General features: G+C 42.6%; 2 protein-coding genes across 2 annotated transcripts in view; one reads left to right on the top strand and one right to left on the bottom strand.

Moving 5' to 3' along the window:
- The window catches only part of LOC311047444 (cadherin-13-like), a 249,065-nt gene that overhangs the window by 64,191 nt on the left and 160,490 nt on the right, over positions 1 to 24,384 (top strand). The gene's annotated exons all lie outside the window — the stretch shown is intronic.
- Positions 7,257 to 7,583, bottom strand: LOC311047258 (DNA-directed RNA polymerase III subunit RPC10-like; the record flags this gene model as incomplete). Its single annotated transcript, XM_084059915.1, has 1 exon — positions 7,257 to 7,583. The coding sequence occupies one exon, from the start codon at positions 7,581 to 7,583 to the stop codon at positions 7,257 to 7,259; it is 327 nt and encodes a 108-aa protein (XP_083916041.1).

Raw genomic sequence — 24,384 nt, 5'->3', positions numbered from 1 at the left:
CTTCTTCAAATCATGCAGTATACTTTACCTTATTTCAAACCATTTTACAAAGCATAGATTTATTCTTAATTTATTCTCTAAAAAAGAGCCAATTTAACATTGAGGTGCCCAGACTTCTCAGATGCCTACTCTTCCAGTTACCGCAGGGACTGATGAAGCAAATGTTTTCACTTTTACCAAATAATCAGCACCTTGCCATGAGCTATGTCTGTAGTTGCAGTCCCAATAGTGCACATAGTTTGGGTACGTGCATCCCCGGGTAATGTTACAAAAGTTGTGTTTGACATTAGGATGGATATGTTTAAGTTTAGATATACTGCTAAAATGGTTGTGTTAAGACATTAGGTTGGAGATGTTCAAGTTTAGGTTACAATTGTTGTGTTTAGACATTTGGCTTGAAGTGGTTAAGTTTAGGTACAGGTATAAGGTTAGACATAGTTGTGTTTAGGTTAGAGATGGTTACATTTAGGAATGGGTTGAAGTAGTTCAGATCAGGATAAGCGTCTGGAAGGATTGTTGGCCAGTGGTTCGCCAATGAATCTGACAGTATCTAGTCTGACACATTGAACGTACTGTAATTGTATGTTTTCCAGGCTTTTTATTGTTTCTTTCTTTCTTTCAACTGTGCTACAGTGTACTTAATTATGAGATAGGTGGGGAAATGTCTCTAATGTGGATCAAGTGGAAGGTTAGGTTTCTAAAGTGGATCAATTATGTGAAATATCATTATTACTATTAATACATATACTGTAGATGACGAGTGATGAATGGGGCTTTAAAACTAGTTTTTACATAAAATAAGTGTCCTCTGAACTCCCAATATATACTGGTGCATAATAACAAATGTGTGAAGAATCCTTCTGAAGTGGAAGGAAAACGTCACAAACTCTAATATTGTACAGATCAGGATTCTGCTGATGTTTCTCTTAGTGTCTTAAACTATGCAATGTGAGAAAATGGCCTCTTGAGAAGATTACACACTGGCTTGAGAGATCTTTAGAGCTTTAACCGAGTTCAACCAAGAAGTGCACGGTTAGCAAATTATGGTGAAAACCTGCCTCTTTATGGCAATTATAATAAGTGTTATGGTTCAATTGTATCAGGTGCTGTTATACAGTAGAGTAGACTGTAGTTTAAACAGTCGATTATAAGCAGAGGCACTTGAATGAGTGCAATTAAACGTTTTCTCAGATGACGCTGGTATAAAGTTTGATTGTGTGTAGCACAAAGCTCTTTATATCTCCTGGTGTCATTTGTTTTTTCTTCAGGGTGCCCATTGGTCATTTATTTTTTTCTTTCTTTAAATTTAGTGTAGCCAATTATTTTGTACCTCCTTTTTCTCCCCAATTTAGTCGTTAAGCCAATTAATTCCTCCCCACACACATTTCTGTGTTGTCACTGCTGTTGTATCCTACTGACTCACCTGCCAGTGAGGAGCCCCCACCGGTTTAGGCCAGTTCATTTATTACTACTGTACATGCACATTAATGTGCTAACCCTTAACCTGATTAAGACAATACTCTGGTGGGCAATACTCTGGGTATGTATCTGACTTTTTGCTTTGTCAGGCTTTGCGGTGATTCAGCTTGTCAGAGTGCCCTCTCACAAGGGCTCATGCTGAATTTCTTCAGATGGCCCATGGGGGGTCCTCGGAGATCTTCCTCAGACCAAATTATTCAAACGTTTTTCAAAATGTTTCAGAGTTTTTCAAAATGTTTCAATTCTTTAAAATAGCAGACCAGCTATTTCCGAATGGCAAAAGTATAAAATAGGGTGCTTAAACAGTTTGAGAACTTTGAGAACTACTGCTGTAGTCGACAATCAGGGCCAGGTTGATATCATGACACCACTGTGTCCATGATTGTACTGTTTATAATTATACAGCCAATGATTGTGTGATGACCTCTCACGCGCCAGCATGTGGTGTCATCAGAAACAGAGCTGAAGTAGTTGGATATGGGCCAGCTGTGTGTGAGTGATCATAATCAGTGAGGAACACTCTGGATGTGGACCAGCTGATTTAACTCTGTCTGAGTGACCATAATCAATGGACCATAATTAGGGATGTCCGATATTATCGGCCTCCCGATATTATCGGCCGATATTAGCATAAAAATTGATATCGGGAAAATATCGGTATCGTTTTTTTTTTTTTTTTTTTTTTTTTTGCTTTATAAATAAGTTACAGGAGTTCTTACTGTATATGGTGTGTGTGATATGAAATTTGATCTTACCCTAATCACAATAATCCCCGCATATATCGGTATCGGTTGATATCGGTATCGGTAATTAAGAGTTGGACAATATCGGTATATCGGTTATCGGTAAAAAAGCCAATATCGGACAACCCTAACCATAATCAATGGGGAACAATCACTGTCACACATGTGTGACAATGAAAGCATCTAGCAGGCAAACACAAATAAGTACTGATTTACCCACATTGACCCTAGCGTCCCAATTCTTAGCATTGTCGTGAAAGACAAATATTTGCCTATTATTTGCCTGCGTTGCGACACATTGTGAGCCTGTAGATGTGCCATTTTTCGACAAAGATATGGTGTAGACTCAGAGGGAAACGAGGACGAATGACATAGATGTCATTGTGACTGGAGAGCTAGGACGTGGCTTCTGTGTTCATGATCTGAGAAGTATCCTGGAGGAAAGACACAGAAGTAGTGCTGTCAAAGTTAGCGCGTTATTGACACATTAACGCATGAGCGAATTAACCGCGTATTTTTCTTGCATTAATCGTCCATTTAAAAAAAAAACACCTTTTTTACCCTTAGAGGCATCCATAGGTCTCAGATTCATATGGGCTTCCTGATCTGAACACTCCCTCTGCGCATCTAAACCAATCACAGCAATTGGGGGGCGGGATATATGGAAATTTCAACCGTATATCCGTATATCGCTGGCTCTCTGTTACCACTCCCCAGCCCGTCCACACAGAAGCCAGAGGGAGCGACAGACAGCTGACACTCTATCCGCTCTGCGAAGCTCATTTCCCGGCCACAAGCATTTAGAAGTTGGCTTGTGTCTCTTCCAAAGTACCGGTGTTTCCTTGGCTTCACTGTTGACAAAATTAACTTGAAGCTGGGCTGAATGAATAAGGAAACACCGCGGAACGTTGGAATGAGTTTGGAATGTCACAACAACATCTCGTGGCACCATGCAGCCAACTTTAGGACGGCACCCCCGAACCTCGGAATGAACGTCATATTGTTGTCTGGACAGAGCCGAACTGACTTTATTTTGGCATTAAAAGTGAACTTCTGCACCTGGCTTTTGATGTTAACACTACAGTGTCATACTTTGACAAGCCCCCAGGCCCTCAGCTTAAAAGAACACCTTTGATTATACTGTGTGTGTGTGTGTGTGTGTGTGTGTGTGTGTGTGTGTGTGTGTGTGTGTGTGTGTGTGTGTGTGTGTGTGTGTGTGTGTGTGTGTGTGTGTGTGTGTGTGTGTGTGTGTGTGTGTGAGAGAGAAATAATCAGTGGTGGGAAAGTACAAAAAAATGTTTCTTACATTGATTGCCTAGATCGAATTAATTCGTTTTTCAAATCCATCGCTTGCGTGCCGCAATTCTGAAGAACGTGTTAATTCGTTCTTTGGAATTTTCATTGTTTAATCTGTGATCGCGCTGTTGTGTTTATTTTTCATCATCAGTTTCGTTTTCCACTTACTTCACACTCACCGGGATCCGGTTTCATGACGCAGATTCCGTTTCCGGTTGTCATTTTTCCCCCCGGTAATTCTAGGCCAGAATAGGGAAAAACGCGTTTTTTCACACGGTATAAAAAACGAACGGAGAGCTCCACTTCTATTTTCTTAAGTCTGGGTGACGAACAGTCATCGTCGTCGTGTATCACATCGTACTTAACCCAATCAGCGATTGTCGAAAACGTCACATCCGGTTATGACGTATTGACTGTTTGAGCCTGTTTGGGGGGGTTGAGCGAGTCAGCGAGTGATCAAGGTGTCTATTTGCTGCTCTACAAATGTGGTGCTCTTAGATTGATTTGCGCAAAAATATCCCTATGGCCCTGGACTGTAATACATTTTTAGCGGTTTCTTTTAGCTGTTCTGTCAAATATCAAATTAGAAATTTTACACTTTACCATGTTTCCCTAAACATAAGTATTCTGAACATTTTGAGCACCTCAGTAAATCTGTAGCTCCAACGGTTTAGTAGATAGAGCCATGTTGGAAGTAGTGCACCGGTTATGGTCATTTTAAAAAGGGCGTGGTCATTGTCGGGTATTTCGTCCCGGATAGAGAATTAGTCACAGTTCCTAAGTTGTTCCCTAGGGTCATATTAGCCAAGAACAGTTGAGATATTCTCTCCTAAATGAAGTGCATACATATCTTAGCCAGGTCCTAGACTATCTGTCTCTGTCTCTTTCTCTAGCTGAAATGGGCTTTCTCTCTCTCTCCACTCTCTGATGTTGAATTGTGGGCGTTCACTCCCTTTATATTTGCCAGACCCAAGGGGTCTGGCTAACATGAGGCTATGTACCTGTTTTCTCCATACATGGGCATGCCCCCTTTGTCCTTAGGCCCCAGCCATAAAAGTCTGTCCCCCTTTCGTCCATACATGGGCATGTTTTTTACCTGTTTTCTCCATACATGGGCATGGCCCCTCATAGGCCCCAGCCATAAAAGTCTGTCCCCCTTTCGTCCATACATGGGCATGTTTTGTACCTGTTTTCTCCATACATGGGCATGCCCCCTTTGTCCTTAGGCCCCAGCCATAAAAGTCTGTCCCCCTTTCGTCCATATATGGGCATACACAGGCTGACACGTCATGTGAAGTCCGGCTTATAAAAGTCTGTCCCCCTTTCGTCCATACATGGGCATAGACACATGGGCATCTGCCGGGTCTGGCAGAACCAGGTCTCCTGGTCTTGTTATAGGGGGGCGGGGTTGAAGCCGCATTCTTTGGATTCTTTCAGAACGGTTTATAGGACTTGGAGACCCTTACGGATCTCCAGTCAAAAAGGAAGAGACCTAGGCTAGTATAGACAGACCCCAAGGGGACTCGGGTCAACAAAGTATACAGGGTTCAAGTGATTAAACGGCGGATGTACTGTAGCCCTATTTGAGAAGACATGCTGAGAAAAGAGAGACAAGCGATCCATAGATACTAAACTAACATTCAGTACATCATTTGATGTGTATTAATGTCTGATTTACCGTCCAAGTGGCTATGGAGAAGCATGGAGGCAGAACAGCTGATGTAAACTGGTGGTTTGTTGACCATGCTTGCAGAAATGTGATGAAAGACTGAAGACTCAAAACATTGAGAGAAAAGATAAAGTCAGGGAACAAATTGTTCAAGGAAACAGCTAGGCTGTCTGGTTTGTTTGAGCTCTTTTGTGGAGGTGTTCAATTCAACATTGAAGATGAAGAAGCCATAAGGCTTGTGAGTAAGCAGAAAGCAGTATCAGGTGTTTATATTTTCCCCCTACCTGATAGCATTCCATTACTTAATGATCAACTCCATTAGAAGCTCAAACTAATATCTTACATTTTAGCCGTCCCTTTTTTGTCTTGTGACATCGGTTACATATCAGGTTTTCTGTGACAGCCACGTTTGGAATATAAATGCTGTAATTGAGATCACGACTCACGAGTAATGAAATAAAGCAGACATAAGGAGCTTTACTTCTACATGGATTATTAAATCAGACATATCTGCTTTTTGACCTTCAGAAAGTCTTGCTGAAATGGTATTTTGAGAGTATTTAATTTTCATATTGTGACACACATAGTGAAACAGGAGCTGTGCACGTCTCAGCCAATAACAGGGATGCTGCGGGGTTGAACAGCAGGGAGCTTTGCAATCTCCAGACACCGGCTATATGCACGTCTTTTATGAGCACTCATCCTGGGCATGGCGAATACCATGGCCTGCCTGGAGGTCACCTTGCTTGGACTTCAAAGTAAACCAAAATAATATATATATATATACTATACTGTATTAGCAGTGCTTAATCAAGTTTCTATGCATTGCCTATTATATTGCCTTAAATGTTTTCGGAATCATTTTGTTTCTGCATATATGGGCATAAAAGGGACAGAAACAGACAGACAGATTTACGGATTTAAAGATACTAGGCCGATGCCCGTTGGGCCCTCGGGTTATGCGATACCGGGTGTACCCATTGTCAGCATACCCGTTGTACCATGTGTCTGTCTGTGTCCCTTTTATGCCCATATATGGAAATCTCTATCTGTCTGTCTGTCTGCCTCTGTCCCTTTTATCCCCATATATGTATATCTCTGTCTGGCTGTGTGCTTTTTATGCCCATATAGAGATCCCTGATCGGTCAGACGGTTCACAAAGAATCCTTGCATTCTTCAAGGATCTACATAGAGATTTTCACACACTGTTCTCAAAATGTACACATTTATAGATACTAGGAGTGTGCCCGCCTAGTCAGGTTTCTTCGGTCATTGACTATGTTGTACAAACTTTATGTTTGCATCTTAAGGCAGGACCGGCCCGTCAGTCCTCCCGGCGGACCACGTCATCACGCTCATGTCAATATGACTCAGCCATAAGCATATAAGGAGTTCCCAATGCAGCTGTGCCCAAATATGGAGTGTTGTATAACTTCAATGTTGCCGTCATGGCAACAGGCGCAAACAAATCAGTCAGTTCCATATATGGGCACAAAAGGGGGCATGTCCTCCATATGGGTATACGATCTCCATATATGGGCATAAAAGGAACAAGGACTGACAGATACAGACATCTCCATATGTTTTTTTTATTTTTTGGGTTCTCCGGATCCGCAAGCCCCTCCCCAATGCCGTTTGGCACGTTCCATCAAGGGGTCTTGATGGAACCCCCAAATCCCGTACCATTTGGTCTGTCACTCCGCAAGTTGCGGACGGGGATTCTGTTCGCAGAAATCTTTTTCCGGGACAGAGATCTGATGGTGTATATATAGTATGATGATGTTTTTGGACAACTACTGATCCGATCGCATTCCCAATCGGCACATCATTCCATCGGGTCCTGGACGATATACACGGCAAGTTGGAATTATTGTAGATAGATATAGACTAGCATCGGCCAGTTATGCAATACCCGTTGTAGCCGTTGTACCCCTAATCAGAATATTTGTGTGCAATACCCATTATATAGTATATACTTGGAGGCCAGTGAAGGAGAAAGTCAAGATATGGAGTCATTTTGGGACATTTGCATTAAGCATGTCCGAAAGACAGCTGAAGATGTGTAGGTATCAATCTCTCCATTGGTGGCCACACTGGGCATTGCAGCATTTATAGAATGTTGTCATAGGTTCATCTGCTGATCTAGTCTGAATCTGCATGAAGTATGCCCGAGGATGTTCACACGTTGGACATGTTTCCGGAGTAGAATCTACATTTTCCCAGGCTGCGGCTCCGCCCAGGACATCATCGATCTCTTTCAGTTTGAGATATTTCCTGTTGCTTACCTTTCTGGTAATGTTGTGGACATACGGACAAGTGTTGCAGGCAAATCTGAAGCACTTTTGTCCTTGCTCGACAATCAGAATATTACTACACGTGGGACAGAAAAGTACCATTTTACCTTTCAAATGTGTACCACTACCCCAAAAACAACAGAATCAGCCTCGATACAATATTTCACGTATGTGGTTATTCTCAGATTCCACGTTTAAACTGAGATGTTCACAAACTGTACTGTCAATACTACATGTATGACATCATATTTATGACATCAGGCATCCCCATATATGGGCATGAAATGGACATAGACAGACAGTCAGATACAGAGATCTCCATATATGGGCATAAAAGGTTTGTGGACTTATAGACGGCCTATTCTGGAACGATGCAAGTTGGGAATGCATGCCCCACACAGTTATGTGATACCCCTTGTTCCCGTTGTACCCATTGTCAGAGTACCCATTGTTAAAGTACCCGTTATACCCGTCTGTCTGTCTGTGTCCCTTTTATGCCGTACAGCGATCTCTGTGTCTGTCTGTCTTCCTGTGTCCCTTTTATGCCCCTAAATGAAGATCTGTCTGTCCTTGTCCCTATTATGCCCATATATGGAGATTCCTGATGTCATCAGTATATGCCCATATATGGTATGTTATATATATTGGTTAGATCAGCGGTTATGGGCAACTGCCTATCCGACCGACTTAATGCTGGGCACCACACTCCCTCGGGTCGTCTGCCACATAAGCCGAGTTTGAAGTTGTTCGGACGGGCGGTTCTCGAGATGAACTACTCTCGTGAACTACAGACGTGCATGCGCACACTCACAAACGCAGATATTTTGCAAGATAGATATCTAGAATATGTGTGTTCTTCAGCCTCTGACGTAGTGTTATGAGATCAGAGCATAGTTTACATAATACACTCTGTCTGCTTAAGGTCACACTGCTTTGTGTGTATAAATGCTTCATCTGTTCATTGTTCTCTTCCCCTTCCTCCTTGTACAAAAGGCTGTAGTGTCTGGCATTAAAGCATACGGTAGTGGAGGATGTGTGACGTAGTTTGATACATATATTTATTTATATTTAGAACAGCGTCATCAAACCCACAGGGCATTGAGACAGGACCCATTAACACAGCCAGGCAGGCTGCTAGCTGCCGGCCAATCTTAACAGTTTTTAAGTTACAGCCAACTTTGACATCATTTCATTAAGGTTACAGGACAATTTCCTCTCAGCAGAGGTAGATCTTATTTTACAGCAACGCTTAAAGCCACTGGCAGAAGCACAGCTGCACTTTATGGTACGAGCTACTCTCCGCTCAGAGACTTGTCTTACTATGTGTTGATTGAAACTGGCTGTTGCAGCTGTGTGCTTGTATCAGCATCTGAGTGCGTGGTGGAGCTGTGGTTCTGCTGCTCCCAGACGACTCTATTAGATGCTGCTTGTTCATGCACTGCTTTATTATTCTGATTTAATACAACAATGACCCCAATATCCCATCCAACTTCCTCTCCTTTCACTTTTTTATTTATAAACCCCAACCCCTCCCTTCTGGCTCATGCCCTGGCACTGGACCTGCGGCACAATAAATATTAAATCATATTTATTGTTGGGTGATAGAATAGTGTCTGTTATTATGACCCAGAAAGAGTCTAGGAGACGGGGGGTAACACTACACAGATGGACAGAGGGAGGTCAAGCCGTGCCAGAGCTAAGTAATAATTAAAACCTAAAGGTGCTAAACGGCTGTGTATTAAACTTAGCCTAAGGTCCTGATGCCAAGAATAAACCTAAACTGCGACTGCGACAACGACTCTAATTAAACTACCAACTAGCACTCACCTCTTCAGACTCTACCTCACCCCCTAGCACTCACCTCTTCAGACTCTGCCTCACCCCCTAGCACTCCTCATTCCTTGCATCGCTTATGGCCTATTTCCACGGCGTGGCTCTACAAGAGGCTGGCAATAATCTCGCAAACCGCTGGACCGATCAGCGGTAAACTTTTTTTCCCCCACATATGTTTCATAGTTTTAGTAATATTTAACTTACATTTTATGATGGGAGTCAATAGGGCTGTGATCACACTGAAACCTTGCCCAAATGTGATAGATATGTCATAGATGACTGACATACTTGATGACTGATGTCACAGGCTGGTCATGTGAAGTCAGAGATCCACATTATTTCCTAGTTTTGATAATGGATACTAGCAATAGATGCTTGTTATTATTATATAATAATAATATAATAGGTTCGGGCCGCCTCCTACGTCGCACCACTGATCCGACCAATTATGTCGGAGCTGACTGATTTGTTTGTGCCTGATGCCATGACGACACATTGAGGTTAGACAACACACTCCATATTTGGGCGTAGCTGCATTGGGAACTCCTTATATGTTTATGGCTGAGTCATAGTGACATGAGCCGGTCCACCCTTAATTTTTATATAGGATAATAATAATAATGCAGAAATATGCTGGTTACTTGTGCATATATGGTATTTAGATGGACATACTGTTTGACCACAAATGCTAAGTAGCATTAGTAGATAGCATGTTGTTTAGACAGATATAGGTTTGATGTTTACCTTTGAAGCACTAAATTGGGGGGCACGGTGGCGCAGTTGGTAGCGCTGTCGCCTCACAGGTCCTGGGTTCGACGTTGTGGGCGCTCGGGGCGTGTTCTCTCCTCCGCGTCATCAGTGCCCATACCCTAGGTGGGGTTGGCGAAAGGGCCTCTCTGTGTGGAGTTTGCATGTTCCCCCCGTGTTCCCTAGGGTAGGTACCCTCACAAAAACATGCAGTAATCCTGGTCACTATACTGCCTCCCCCTGGCCAGCCGGGGCGCCTGATGGAGCGGAAAGGAACTGGTTGGAATAACGTGTTCCTTCCATGCGCTACGTCCAACCAGGGAAACTCTCCCCTGTCATGTGACAAGAAGGTCAGTTGTATTGAAGGAGGCATGAGCTCGGCCCTGGCCTCCCTAGGTTGGCAGAGGGAAGGTAGTGCCCAGGATTACATAGACAATTGGCACTGGGTGTAAACAATGGCGTTACAAAATCGTGGGATAAAAATTTTAAGTTAAAAAAAAAAGAGAAAATAAGCACTAAATTGGTTTACTTAATTTGCTATGATCTCACACTTGTAAGTCGCTTTGGATAGCATCTGCTAAATGACTAAATTGTGAATTATAACCTGTAATCTTAACTGGGTCCTGCCCTCCTGTTCCAATACAATATAAGCACTCATTTGTAGTGACTGCTAGCAGCATGTAAAGGCAAGCGAGAAAGCATAAAACAGATTAGTTCCTTTTATAGACCACTGACAAACCAGATGGGCAGGATCCCTGAATGCCTTCAAGAAGCCAATTATCATTTGGGCTAGTTATCATATACCAGGACCGGCACATCTGTCCAGCCAATCATATTGGTGCACATCTATGGGGAACAGTTACACACACAGCAGGATGTGTATGTAACATCATCTGACCACAAAGATGTCACAAAACTAACACCTCCAGTGTCCTATGACTGCCCTCTTTCTGTCACCAGGCTGAAGAACCTGGAGAGACAACACGTTCCCCCTCACTATAATTGACAGCACCTCAATTAGCTCCCTAGAATTGGCTCCATTGTGTCAGAATGACAGTGGAGCGGAATGGAATTACAGCCAGTGGGCATGCTGCTTAAACACAGGGCACAGGAATAACACTAGAGAAGACTGAATGCTTATAGCGGTGGAGACGTGGAGGAAACAATTCAGTTGAACCATTCAACCATTCTCCACCACTCACCCTGTCATTGGGATGTGAATTTTGAAAGGGTGTTTAAGAGAATGACTTGAGTGAGGAGGCGGGCGGAAGAGGCAAGGTTGAGCTGTGATCGATGAGAAACGATGTAAACTCTGTGTGAAACTAGAAGCGTAGATCCTGGAGCTAAATTCAGATGAATGTAAAACACTGAAGGGTGATTGAAAGAGTCTGGATAGAGAGGAAGAAAAAGAGAGGCTTCACATTCTGGAAAATGATTCCACCTCTATTGAATTAATTCAAATGTATCCAAATTATTAGTGTGTGAATAGAGTACTATTGCATTGAGCAACACTGTTGCACTTGATGATAAAAACATTGGTAATCCTACCCATCCCCAAGAGCGTCTGGTGATCATGATCAGAATTAACTTACACCCACATTATTCAATGTGATATGCAAACCTCCTCTTACAACCTGACATCCACTCAATGTTTTGTACAAGGTTTAACATTGCAGTAACCATGCGCTTGTGCTCACATGTGAGTGTGTGTGTGTGTGTGTGTGTGTGTGTGTGTGTGTGTGTGTGTGTGTGTGTGTGTGTGTGTGTGTGTGTGTGTGTGTGTGTGTGTGTGTGTGTGTGTGTGTGTGTGTGTGTGTGTGTGTGTGTGTGTGTGTGTGTGTGTGTGTGTGTGTGTGCGTGCGTGTAAAGTATCAGCCTGCTGGATTTCAGGGAAGTTTTATGTGCAGCTGATCTCCTTCTGTGGTTAATATTTATGTCACTTTCACACTGAAAGCCTTCTGCCTCAGTCACACTGACACTTAGACAGCTACTGGAAAAGAGACACAGACAAACCAACTGACAGACAGACAGAAACAGACAAATTCAAGTCCAAGTTTCCTTCACTGTCTGGTTGACAGTGAAATCCTTCCTCAGGTGCTCTCCAGGTTCTGCGCAAGGCGCGCTAGTATCGTGCACCACGGCACCGTAGCTGAAGTACAAGATACCAAATAAACAGCATTTCACTGTCAAATGCATGCCAGTGTTGTATATCAAAGTAGGATGTTGAATACCTAAGTATTTTAAGCAAGTACTCTTGTACTTTAACTCAAGTACACATTTGACAGAGCAACTTTCACTTGTAGTTGAGTATGATAATTATTTGACCGGGAATATATATACTTTGACTCAAGTGCTGGGCTTGAGTACTTCTTTGTCCACCACTGGTTTTATTCATTCAAGGAGCCATAGAGCCAGACGGCTTTTTGCTTGAGAATAATCGATCCACTTTGACATCAGAGTCAAGTGTCTGCTCACAGCTGGGAAGCATGGAATATGATTCCATACTTTGCTGCTTTTGACAGAATCAAGTGGGATTGGATGTACTGCTGTATTCCAAAATGTGCTTTTCTTCCCCCATGAAATCAGGTTAGTCCCATCAATGGAATTGAATTTCATGACCACATCCTGGAAAAGATCTTTCTATTGACTTTCTAAGGGCCTACAGCGCGTCTATTTGACTGGACTTGTGTGTTGTATTTTTCATTTATTTATTTGATGTAACTGCCACGTTCATATGTTCTGCGACACATTAAACAGAACACAGCTTGTCGAGATCTTCTGCTGTTTACCGTGGATAAATATTTGTGAATGTTTATTAATGAAAGTCAGCAGGGCGAAAGAGACAGCTTCCCTCTAATACAATTTGTAATGCATAAATGTTTGCGGCTCATTAGGTTTACAAGGGAAATGCAGATGAGATAAATCCCTTTGAGAGAGAGAGAGAGAGAGAGAGAGAGAGAGAGAGAGAGAGAGAGAGAGAGAGAGAGAGAGAGAGAGAGAGAGAGAGAGAGAGAGAGAGAGAGAGAGAGAGAGAGAGAGAGAGAGAGAGAGAGAGAGAGAGAGAGAGAGAGAGAGAGAGAGAGAGAGAGAGAGAGAGAGTGTGTGTTTTGTATACTAATATAGCATGTTGTGTTGGATATAGAAAAGTATTTCCCTTGTGGAGAACAGGGCATTTTGGGTAAATATGCTGGAGAAAGAATGATTGTACCTCCTGTGAGGGATGTGAAACATGTGTAACAGAGAGTTCTTCCATCCATTTAACTGCATGGTTGACTGGCTTTATTTCATTTGTTTATTTAGACGGGACAGTGCATATTAACCCATTCAATCCGGGAACGCATCTGTGTCATTTTAGATTTCTTTGCGCTACAAGCTTGTAGATCTGCTATTTTTGAAAAATCAAGAACATTTGTGCAAATCTTGGAATCTATATTTTTTAAAGCGAACATTTGTAAAATATTTAGTTCCCCCCCAGAAATTTGCTTCTGGGGGGGGGTCTTTGAGTTACAAATGTCCGCAAAAATAATAATATATATATATATTTGCACAAATGTTCATGATTTATTTTAAATACAGTAGCAGCACTTGTGCCACGCTATGAGCTTGTATATCTGCTATTTTTGAATAGCCAAAATAAATCTAAAAATGACAGAGATGCGTTCCCGGATGAAATGGGTTTAATGAACGGAACATCAAAATGTAATGTTAATACACCAGATTTAGCAAAGACGCTAATGATGCTCTGATGAATGTCGTCATAACATGTGTTGGGTGACGTGGTGGGAATGTGAACATGTGGATGACATCATCAGTGATCTGGAGAGCTTCAGTGACATCACACCAGAGGAGAAGACCGCAGTGGTGGAAGAAGCACTCTGTTAGTAAAAAAGCACACCTGTGTGAAGGTAGCGGCGCCTTTGATACATTTTGTCATCAATAAGTGTTTATAATGTGTTTATAGCCACGTGTCACGTGAAGCTTGACCAATCACTTTGTTGACGCACCTGACCAATCAGAACGTTGACGCAAAAGCCAGGTATATAGGGCTACCGCTCTATACCTAAAGGTATAGAGCGGCTAGCGCCGCTAAAAAGCCGGTATTCAAACATTTCCTTGAGAAAAAGTGCAAAAGCATTGGTGTCAAAATACCAAAGTACCAACATTAAACATACTCATTGTGAATGGGACATTTTTTCACAATGTGACGCATTTTGTGTGTGTGCGTGTGTGTGCGTGTGCGTGCGTGCGTGCGTGAGAGAGAGAGAGAGGCAAAGTAATGAACAGGAACAGAGTGGAAGATTAGAAAGTAGAGTAGAGAGAGAGATATGCTCATTTGCATGCTGCATAATGTATTTTGTAGTACTAGTGTCACTTTGCTTGTGTTATTGATGTCTCAATCAGCATGGACTGCATAATGTTGAGAGAGTCCCCGGAAATCAACAGTCTTCTGCTGATGGCGAGAGTTTTCTATTGAGCAAAATGTGTTCTATGTTTCATAGCAAAGGCTCTTGCCATTCACCCTAGGAACCGGACCCTTTATGCTGTACAATTATTGAAGCATTATATATTTTTTATAATACTTACTAATAATAATTTATGAAACGCTGAGTGACAATAAGTAAAATGGAATATGGAGTGGACACAATATGAGCTGTAAAATAGTTCATGTCTTTCCAGGTTAGTACAGTCTCCAAAGGACTGATGGTAAACAAAAACTAGCCTGTTCCAGACTTTAGCGTCAATGAGTCTGGGAAACATGACTTTAATGACCCTCTGCAGATTAAAACCTTGGCACGTTCATGTCGGAGTTTTGCAGTCTGGCTGGGATTTTTAAAGGTATGATCTAATAAATGTTTAATATTGCCCATTAATATGCTGGTTTTGTTGCAGTGTTCAGCACTTTACTTACTTGTTTTATGTTAAAGAACCACAGAGCACCACAAAGCAATTACACTTACGGCACCCAAATGGCTAGCAGTGACCCTGGGTGGAGCACTCAAGGAGAAGGTATGCTCAGCACCAGTTACTTGTGATAAATAGCAGTCAGTGAGAAGGGAGAAAGATAAGCCAATAAGGACAGATAAACTATGTGCAGAGACAAATGAAGCAAATGAAGACCACAATCATTTACTTCTAACGAGCACTGCAGCCTCCAACAGACAGACCAACAATGGCCTCAGAAACAGACTGAGTGATAACAATGACCTCCCGAGGCTGGGTCCAAAGACATCTCGACCCTTATCTCCGCCTATCAATTGTCCCCAGTGCATCACCGTTTGATGCCCCCCACTGATAGACTTGAGCCCGGATAAAGAGCACTGATTGGCCTCATTCAAACTTGGATCGTGTTCCAATTTGCCGTCTTTCAGTCCAAGGTGTGATAGCATCACCAATCAGGTTAAGTGGACTGTGATTGACGGTAGCTGAAAAAGTAGAAAACACTCCCTGTCCATACAGCTTCTTTTGTTTAAAGTTGTTGGTGATGCAGTGCCATTTGTCAATGCCACGGCCAGCTGAGGTTCAGTGGTCAAAACTAAATAAACTATCAAACAAAGAGTAAATAAAGCTATGGGTGCATTCTGAAACATTTTTCTATCTAGTTTACCTTCTGTGACTCTTCCACAAAATGTGACCCCCAGGGTTTCTTGAGGGGATCCAAATGGACCCTCAAAGTCTGCAACTGTGAGAAAATACAACCATACTATCAGAGGCGTCTCTGGCCTAATGGATACCAAACTGGGGGTCCTTGAAATGAAAAAGTTTTAGATCTGCTGATCTAGATACCAATAGAAGTTCACTGATTGGCACCCAGATCCTGGTGGGGAACAAATAACAGGCACTCAAATTAATGAAGTTAGATAACATCTGATACTGCACTTTTGTTTTTCAATCCATTGCAATACATTTCTCCTCCTATTTCTGTGTAGTGAAGTGAGACGTGTTTGAATGGAAAGTATTAACAAGCTGGAAGGTGTGAAAAAGGTTAAGAAATACTCGCTGTTCACACAGCTTGGCTCTAATAGTCAGTGCACTATATGGATAGAAGCAAATTAGGAAACACACAGTTGACTTAATCCTCGTGTATTGCTCTGACTGCAATGAAAAACGTGTTACCGACATGGTTTTAAATTAAATTTCATTGACCAGATAATTTATTGATGGGAACCAGCAGAACCACTTGACTTTTCTCAGCTCCTGAATCTCTTGGAAATAGAGAACAAATCCTGCATTATACATTGTTTTATAAATGGATAAATTGCTCCCACTGGCAATCCAGTGCACCAAGTAATTTAGCTTCTAGACCCCAAAGTGTTCTGGTGCAACAAGTGTTCACGGTTAAGGGACTTTCTTGTCCAGGAAGAGTTGTGACTCTGCTGCTGTGCTTTTTCTTTCTTTCTCTCTCTCTCTCTCTCTTTGCTCTGCTACCCCTTCTCTATAGTGTGGTTGTGTGTTTACAGCAGTGTTGACTCACAGGCCCAGCAGGTGTGGTCAGAGTACCAGAACCTGGGCCAAGAGCCAGATGGTTCTGTGACCCAGGTGCTTCATGATTGGCTAACCTGCCAGTTGCAGGTGTCTGAGTCACAGCCTGATTGATTCTCATTCCCCTAGCTTCATATGGGGGCTACGCACAGTACTGTATGTGGCCAGGCCTGGGCAGGTCAGCCAGTCAGTCCTGTACTGACATTTACATCTATTAAACAGGAATGAGGGGGAAAGGGAGATGGACAGATTGTGGCGAGATGTCAGGATGCTTGTTGGTTGGTTGGTTGATTGGCTGGATGCTTGGAAAACACAAGTGTACAGAGACAAGCACAAACACACAGAACAGACTAACACTGACCTCTAGTGTGAGGGAGGTAACGTTAATGTTTAACTGCAGCACATAAACACAGTACAGACTAACACTATTGAACTCTAGTGTGAGGGAGGTACCGCCACAGACCGGTTACATGTCGCCTTTCCGACATGTCGCCTTTCCGACGTTAACTAACCCTATACTTAACCCTAACCGCACGAGGAAGCCACTAGTCGGAGTAGTGAGATGTCGGAATGCAGACATTACCCCCCACAGACCAACTAACACAGAGTCCACATCAATGATTCACAACGCAACCAGATGCAACTTGCAACCGCTTGAAACGGAATCCTAAAACCGGGATTTGCAACTAATTTATATACAACTGGACAGCCTCACACCCATGGGATATACTGTAAACCAGTGCTTCTCAAACTTCAAGGACAAGGACTCAAGGACTCCCAAATTGATATTGGCCACGGACCCCCATCTGAAAGAAAATTGTTCCAGGGACCCTCAGAAGAGAACATGTGTGTTAAAAAAAATCCAGAAGATTATTCAAAATCTTCCAAACATTTTCAAGATAAAAAAATAAAAATAAAATCTGAAATAGCAGATGTAGCCTACAAGCTCGCTGTAGCTTCACGCTGTCCTTTACCTTCTCCCATTCGATAACTGTGTGTGTGTGTGTGTGTGTGTGTGTGTGTGTGTGTGTGTGTGTGTGTGTGTGTGTGAGAGAGAGAGAGAGAGTGAGAGACAGAGACAGAAAGAGAGAAGGAGGACAACATTGTGTAACGTTACAATGGCAGATTAGTGTGAGTAACGTGTCTGTGATCAGAAATGTGTTGCAACTTTGTTGCTTGCAAGTTGAATCACTTAGTTGCGACTCAATGAGCGGGAATGCGCCGACCTGCAACAGGGTAATTCAGACCGATGCAGCTTTTCTCTGCAACAGTTTTGTCGCCTCGCAAATCATTGATGTGGACTGGCTTTAAAGATCCAGTGCAATGACATTTTGGGAGAGAGAGATGGCCACTGTGCAGAATATTTGTTGCTTCTTTCTAACCTAAAATGTTTTCAGATACATATTTTAGATTATAATGAGTAATACACTGTGTGGGTGTCATCTTGAATGAGATTCAGAACGGAATAGTTCTGTAATTAAAATCAGCTGTAGGAATCACACAGGTGAACGAAATCAAGATTAATTTATATTCATGAAAGTTGACTGTCATCACGCAGTACGTTGTCATTTACAGGAAGTAATTAAGATTGGCTTTACAGGGTATTTTGATATAAAAATACAAAAATGTATAATATATATATTCTAAAAATCGCATCTATTGTATATGCCCATATGATGACCACGGATATGCTCTAAAATTGTGATAAACATATTTTTCATTTCACTAGATCTAACAGTTTGACATATGGTACATCATCAGTAGAATCGGTGTAATTGGCACTAATGGAGGGGCAGGGCGGGCGGGGGGTGGGGGGGCTGACGACGACAAGCACACAAGAAATAACCCAAGAACATCAAACTAATCCCCAATCTCTCCCTCTCTCCCTCTCTCCCTCTCCCTCTCTCCCTCACCCTCTCTCTCTCTCTCTCTCTCTCTCTCTCTCTCTCTCTCTCTCTCTCTCTCTACCCCATTCATTCTAAACAATGGCACTGTGTCAGTTCATAGGGGAGTAGACTAGACGATAATTTGTTCTTGTCCTTATACAGCATGTGCTGCAGCTATGGAAAGACTTCCTGAATAAATTGTATATTTAAAATTCAAAATTTAAATACAGCTCAAACTCAAATGGGACATCCTTTGTTAAGTAGACTGGTGTTTGTCTGGAGGCATCACACCTCACCACCATGTAATGTAATGGATCCAGTCCACCTCCACATCTCTCCACTCCATATCGCACAGCATGTTGCATGCCCCAGCATGTTAAGGGGTCAGATGGGTGGGCCGCAAACTCCTTTGAGATTTTCAAGTGGGCACTGATCCAGAAAAGGTTGAGAACCACTGTGCTATTGTATCATAACATTTTCAGTTTTCAGAATAACATTTGTTGCTGTATCATTTATATAGCTGAAATCAAAAATGACACATGCTTTCCCGGATTAGTTTGCATTGGCTCTAGCGTTGTGCCCAAGGCTCTTTTGCATCCTGTAGAGAGGACCCCAACATGTAGAGTTCTGCTCTGGTGAGGTCACACTGAGAGAATCACCACAAAACAACCAGGTTTTCACAGCAACATCAAATAGAGAAATGTTTTTCACTGGACTCTTTGAAAGAAGACAGAGGGTTTGAAGAGCTGATGTGTTGTTCTATCTCTATCGTCTCTGTCGGGTGGAAACCTCATTATGTCGAAAACTGTTACTTTTCAGGAATCAAACTCAAAAGTTGCAAAAGTAGCAGATCTACAAGCTCAATACACGTCGCTTCTCGCCGCGTTTCAAGCTTGTGCATCTGCTACTTTTGATGCTTATGTGTGACGCTGTAGTATGATCAATTAGGCTGTTAATTTACAAAAAAAAAACACAAAAAGTTAAAATATGGAGATTAGAGGTTTCTGCTTGACAGCAATGATATGTGTGTGTGTGTGTGTGTGTGTACTATATTTGTGAACATTTGACAGTGTGCATGTGTGAGTGTTTATAAGTTGCAGATGGTTTCCACTGATAGGAAGAATGGTTCATCAGCACTACGACGGCAGTGAACAAACGCAGAGTGATGTTGTGTGGGATTGCTTTTCCACTGTGTCAATGGGTGCACACGCACGCACACGCACATGCACACGCACACACACACACACACACACACACACACACACACACACACACACACACACACACACACACACACACACACACACACACACACACACACACACACACACACACATGCGTTTATATTCATTGCACACTCATGCTCCTATATACGCTGGGAGTTTACATAATGTACTACCACACATTCAACAGCCAGATTGGTCTTAATTCAAATACTGTGAATCACAATATATAATATATAATATTATTAGGGCTGGGACTTTATCGCGTTAATTTAGATCAATTCATTACAGAAAAATTATCGCGTTAAAAAAATTAACGCATTTTAATCGCACCTATTTTTGCACCGTGGAACGTTTCTCACTGGACGAGTGTTTCAGACGGACTGATCATACCAGCGCACCAACCAACCAACATTGCATGAAAACATGAATGAAGACTCGCCCTCATAGCTTGCTTGATAATGTTGGCTGGGCAAATCAGAATCTGTAATGGATGCCCGTTTGTCCCGTGTAGGGGGGGGGGGTGGCAGTGTGCTGGCGTTTCACTGCCCTGCACATGAACTCTGCAGCCGCACTGAGGCCCCTGCTGGAAAGCATCCCAGCCCAAACATTAATGTAACTAATAATTGGGTTGCGCGACCCGGAAATGACCGTAATTTTTGGGTGGCCCAGCGGCCCACCGGGCATTTGCCCGGTACGCCAAATGGCCAGTCCGCCCCTGTTTGCCGGCTATGTGTGTTTGTGTGTGTGTGATTTGCTAATTGATGTTTGCATGTTTTGGGCTTCCGGCTTGGTGAATGAAGTGTGTGTGTGTGTGTGTGTGTGTGTGTGTGTGTGTGTGTGTGTGTGTGTGTGTGTGTGTGTGTGTGTGTGTGTGTGTGTGTGTGTGTGTGTGTGTGTGTGTGTGTGTGTGTGCGTGCATGTACGTGTGTTCTCATTGTGTTTTGGTTGTACTGTCTACAGTATGTACTCTTGACATGCCGACAGCTGCTGGCTCTCCATTGGTTTTGATGAGAGTTTATGGGCTAATAAGCGTTGTACCGTATCAAACTGGTGATAGAACTGAATGAGCATTTTGCCACCTGCAGGAACAGCATCAGGTCCCGTGGGTGTCATGATCACTTAACAGGGACATTCCACGTAACGACCTCTACGAGTGAATCGCTGCCAAAGCCTGTTCCTCAAGCAGATGAATCTCTTAGGACAGTGGTTATCAAAGTGGGGTCCGGGGACCCCCAGGGCTGCTTGAGGAGGTTCCACAGGGTGCCCAGCACAAAATCTTTTCAGACCCTTGGTCAAGTACATATGCGGGGGTCCTTGACATGAAAAGGTTTGAGAACCACTGTCTTAAGGCAACCAGACGAATGTCTCTCTCTCTCTCTCTCTCTCTCTCTCCCCCCCCCCCCCCCTCTCTCTCTCTCTCTCTCTCTCTCTCTCTCTAGCTGCAGTCTGTAATGACCAGCTAAAGTTTTAGCTCAGCTTTGCCATCAGCTTTGCATTGTGGGTGCATCACATTTAGCGTCTGTGACATCCTCCTATAATTTCACAAACCTCTAGTGCGTGGTGTAGTGGTGAGGCCAAAATTGGTTCTGCCCGTTTCTCCTCAGTGGCTGGAGCAATTGATCTGAATTTGCACACAGCCATTGACTATTACCATGTGCACCTAACAGCGAAGCCCGTTTTCCGATTACACGAAATCTCAGGTATTTATTCGCTTTTTTGTGTTCGCTGGCTCCCGGGTTACCAGATCATGTGCACATATCCCCCCACGGGTATGGTCTAGTAATGTTAATTGAGCAAAAATGACACATTTTGTTTAGTTTGACCCACTCTCAACATTTTCAAATATTTAAAACTCCCCTCATCTGTAAAGCCCTGTTTGTAGAGATGTATAGACTCCATTTTCATCAAAATGACAGATTATAGAGCCCCAAGTAAAAAATAAGAAAGGCCACAAATTAATTTGATCTTTGATATTCCCATTATGTGGATAGTTATGGACCAGAAAACAACCAATATCAACTGTATGTGTCTTATGATGGTGAACCTCAGAGAACATCAAGAATAATTTAACGTCAATGATTTCTGAGCCCTCCTATGCAACTCAATGCTGATGCAACAGTGGAGCAAGTTTCAGTATCTGCAAAAGATTGCAAAGGCAATATGGTCAACACAAGACTCATTAACAACATTAACCCTGGCATCATTATTGTTGGCAATTTTTTATCTACCAGCTAACTAACTTTCTTTCTTTCTTAATGGTTTATTCACAGCAATAACACTGAACTGTCTTCCATGTCTCTGAAACGCTGTTGAGTTGAGACGTTTACCGCTGAAACGTTTACCCCGGTGATGTCACTGGGGTAAACATGTGTGAATGTGAAAACTACAACCCTGGCTTTTCGCCGCAACTGCACACTGCGCTTGTCAACTGTGTTTACGGCAAAATAGTGATGTTGACTTCTGAAAAGATTAATGTCATGGATGTCATGTCACCTGTGTCTCCTCCTATTCCTTTGGCGAAAATCACAGGTTGTCTCTCCCCATTTTGTTTTTTGTCTCTACAACAATACCGATTCCATTAATATTGCCACTATTGTGTCTTTGTATCTTTTGGCTGGTTTTAAAAGTCTCTCTCTGCCATCTCAGGAGAAGACTGGCATGCATTAGTTATCTGTGAATAGTCATCTAATTCATCTGAGAGGTTTCCTGGAATTTCCCAGTTTCTGTTCTTTAAACACAGTGCTGTGAAATGAGCTGTGAGAAGGTAAAGTGCGACATGACCGAGGTTAAGATTTCAGATACTTTATATTCCATTTGGCCATGGCAGTCCAATCCATTTGTCTGAACATGAATAAATCTCTCTCGGCACCAGAAAATGAAAAACTGAACCTGATGTCAAATAAAAAGCAGCCTCATACAGAATGAAAGAAACTGATTTACTGTTTGACCTGTAGGCTGCCTTATTATTAGTCTGATACTGAAGGTGTTCCCTCGTTCTCATAAAAGCCTCCTGTCATTGATTGCTCTTGGCAGATATGTTCCTACTTTACTTTTCACAAATATTGTCTCGATAACACTGATGTGACCAAGAACAGCACTTTAAATCATCGTTCATATTTTATTCATCTAAAGGCACATTAGGCCAGTGAACATTTCTACTGGATTTAGATATTTATTTATTTAGTAATTTCAGTTAGAGAGTTAGAGCCCCTTGAGATGCATCATCTCGTTTTTGAGGGGGTCCTCCAGCACAACACACAAACATAACAATAAATAGAGCATGTCAACAAATATAACAATCAACTTACATCAACAAGGACATACACGTATAGGGGACATACACATAGGGGCTCTCCCATCCACTCAAACCACACTACATCTGTTACCAGTATCATCTCAAATAAAACACCATAAGAAAATAAAATAATAATAATAACAACAACAAGAACAAACGCAGAGCTGATGTTGTGTGGGATTGCTTTTCCACTGTGTCAATGGGCACACACACACACACACACACACACACACACACACACACACACACACACACACACACACACACACACACACACACACACACACACACACACACAGCTTTTGCATAATGATTATTGTAAACAACTGGCCAGCTGCCTGTCCCTCTTGTATTTCTGATTGTTCATCTTCTTCTGGCAGGAAATCTGCCTTCCCATGCATGGAAATGAACCAAACTTGGCACACAGGTCCAGTCATACAGTATGTCAAGCGTCCTCAGCTGGCACTGTGGTCCAACAGCCCTAATGGTGGCGCTACAGCCACCGTCTAAAGTTGTGTCTAAAACGAATCAGTTGTGTGCTACTGTAGGCTATATACCGTAGTCTACCTTGCAACTTTCATCAAATGTAGACCCAAGTGAGCAGAAATGCTCATATTATGCTTTGAGCTGGTTGTAATTATGAACTCCATCACTCAATTTTTCTCATAAACTGTAAAACCAATTAAACCTTCTGTATCACCTCCCACATGTTTTGCTCATTCGACGCCAAACTCATTGCAAGCCATGTGCAAGGCATATTCAGACTGTCAGTCACAGTTAACTGTACTGTGAGCATCTACAGTATAGCAAATCCTTGCAGAATAAAGCTTCAATGTTCCTGAAAGAAAAAAATGCAATATTTTTGGTAGATGCAGTGTTGTGAATTTCAGGATTGTATATAAAAATTTAGTTGTTGTTTTTTTAACAGCAATTACTAGAATTCTGCCGCTAGCTGCGCACGGGGTACCAAAATCGTGCGATAACAATTTCCAAAAGAAAAGTTTTTTTTTTTGTTTTGTATTTTTTCCTGGGGGTCCGCGGACCCCGACCCCCAGGGAACATGGGTGTTGGGACCCCCGCGGACCCCTGTGGAACATGGCGGACCCCTTCGGCTGTTTTTTTTTTTTTTCATGAAGGTGTTTGCTTGTTTCTGGCGCAAATGTGGCAACACTGATATTCAATATGGGGGACCCCCGGGTCCCCTGGGAGTGTCGGGACCCCTGCCAAACATTGCGGACCCTTTTGGACCCCCGCGAAATATCGCATGTAAGAGGTTGCACATGAACTCTGCAGCCGCACTGAGGCGCTCCAACACAAACACTCTGATGCTCCCCTAAATCCATTCCAGGGTTTGAAAATACCCACTTGACAAAGGGGTGACGTGCATCACCGTTCCAATGACCAATAAACTCCACTTCGGGATTTCGCAAAGACCC

This window comes from Gymnoscopelus microlampas (assembly GCF_963454915.1).
Source record: "Gymnoscopelus microlampas genome assembly, chromosome: 6".
NCBI lineage: Eukaryota > Metazoa > Chordata > Actinopteri > Myctophiformes > Myctophidae > Gymnoscopelus > Gymnoscopelus microlampas.
Note: the sequence above shows the minus strand (reverse complement) of the source record. Positions and strands in the feature narration are given on the sequence as shown.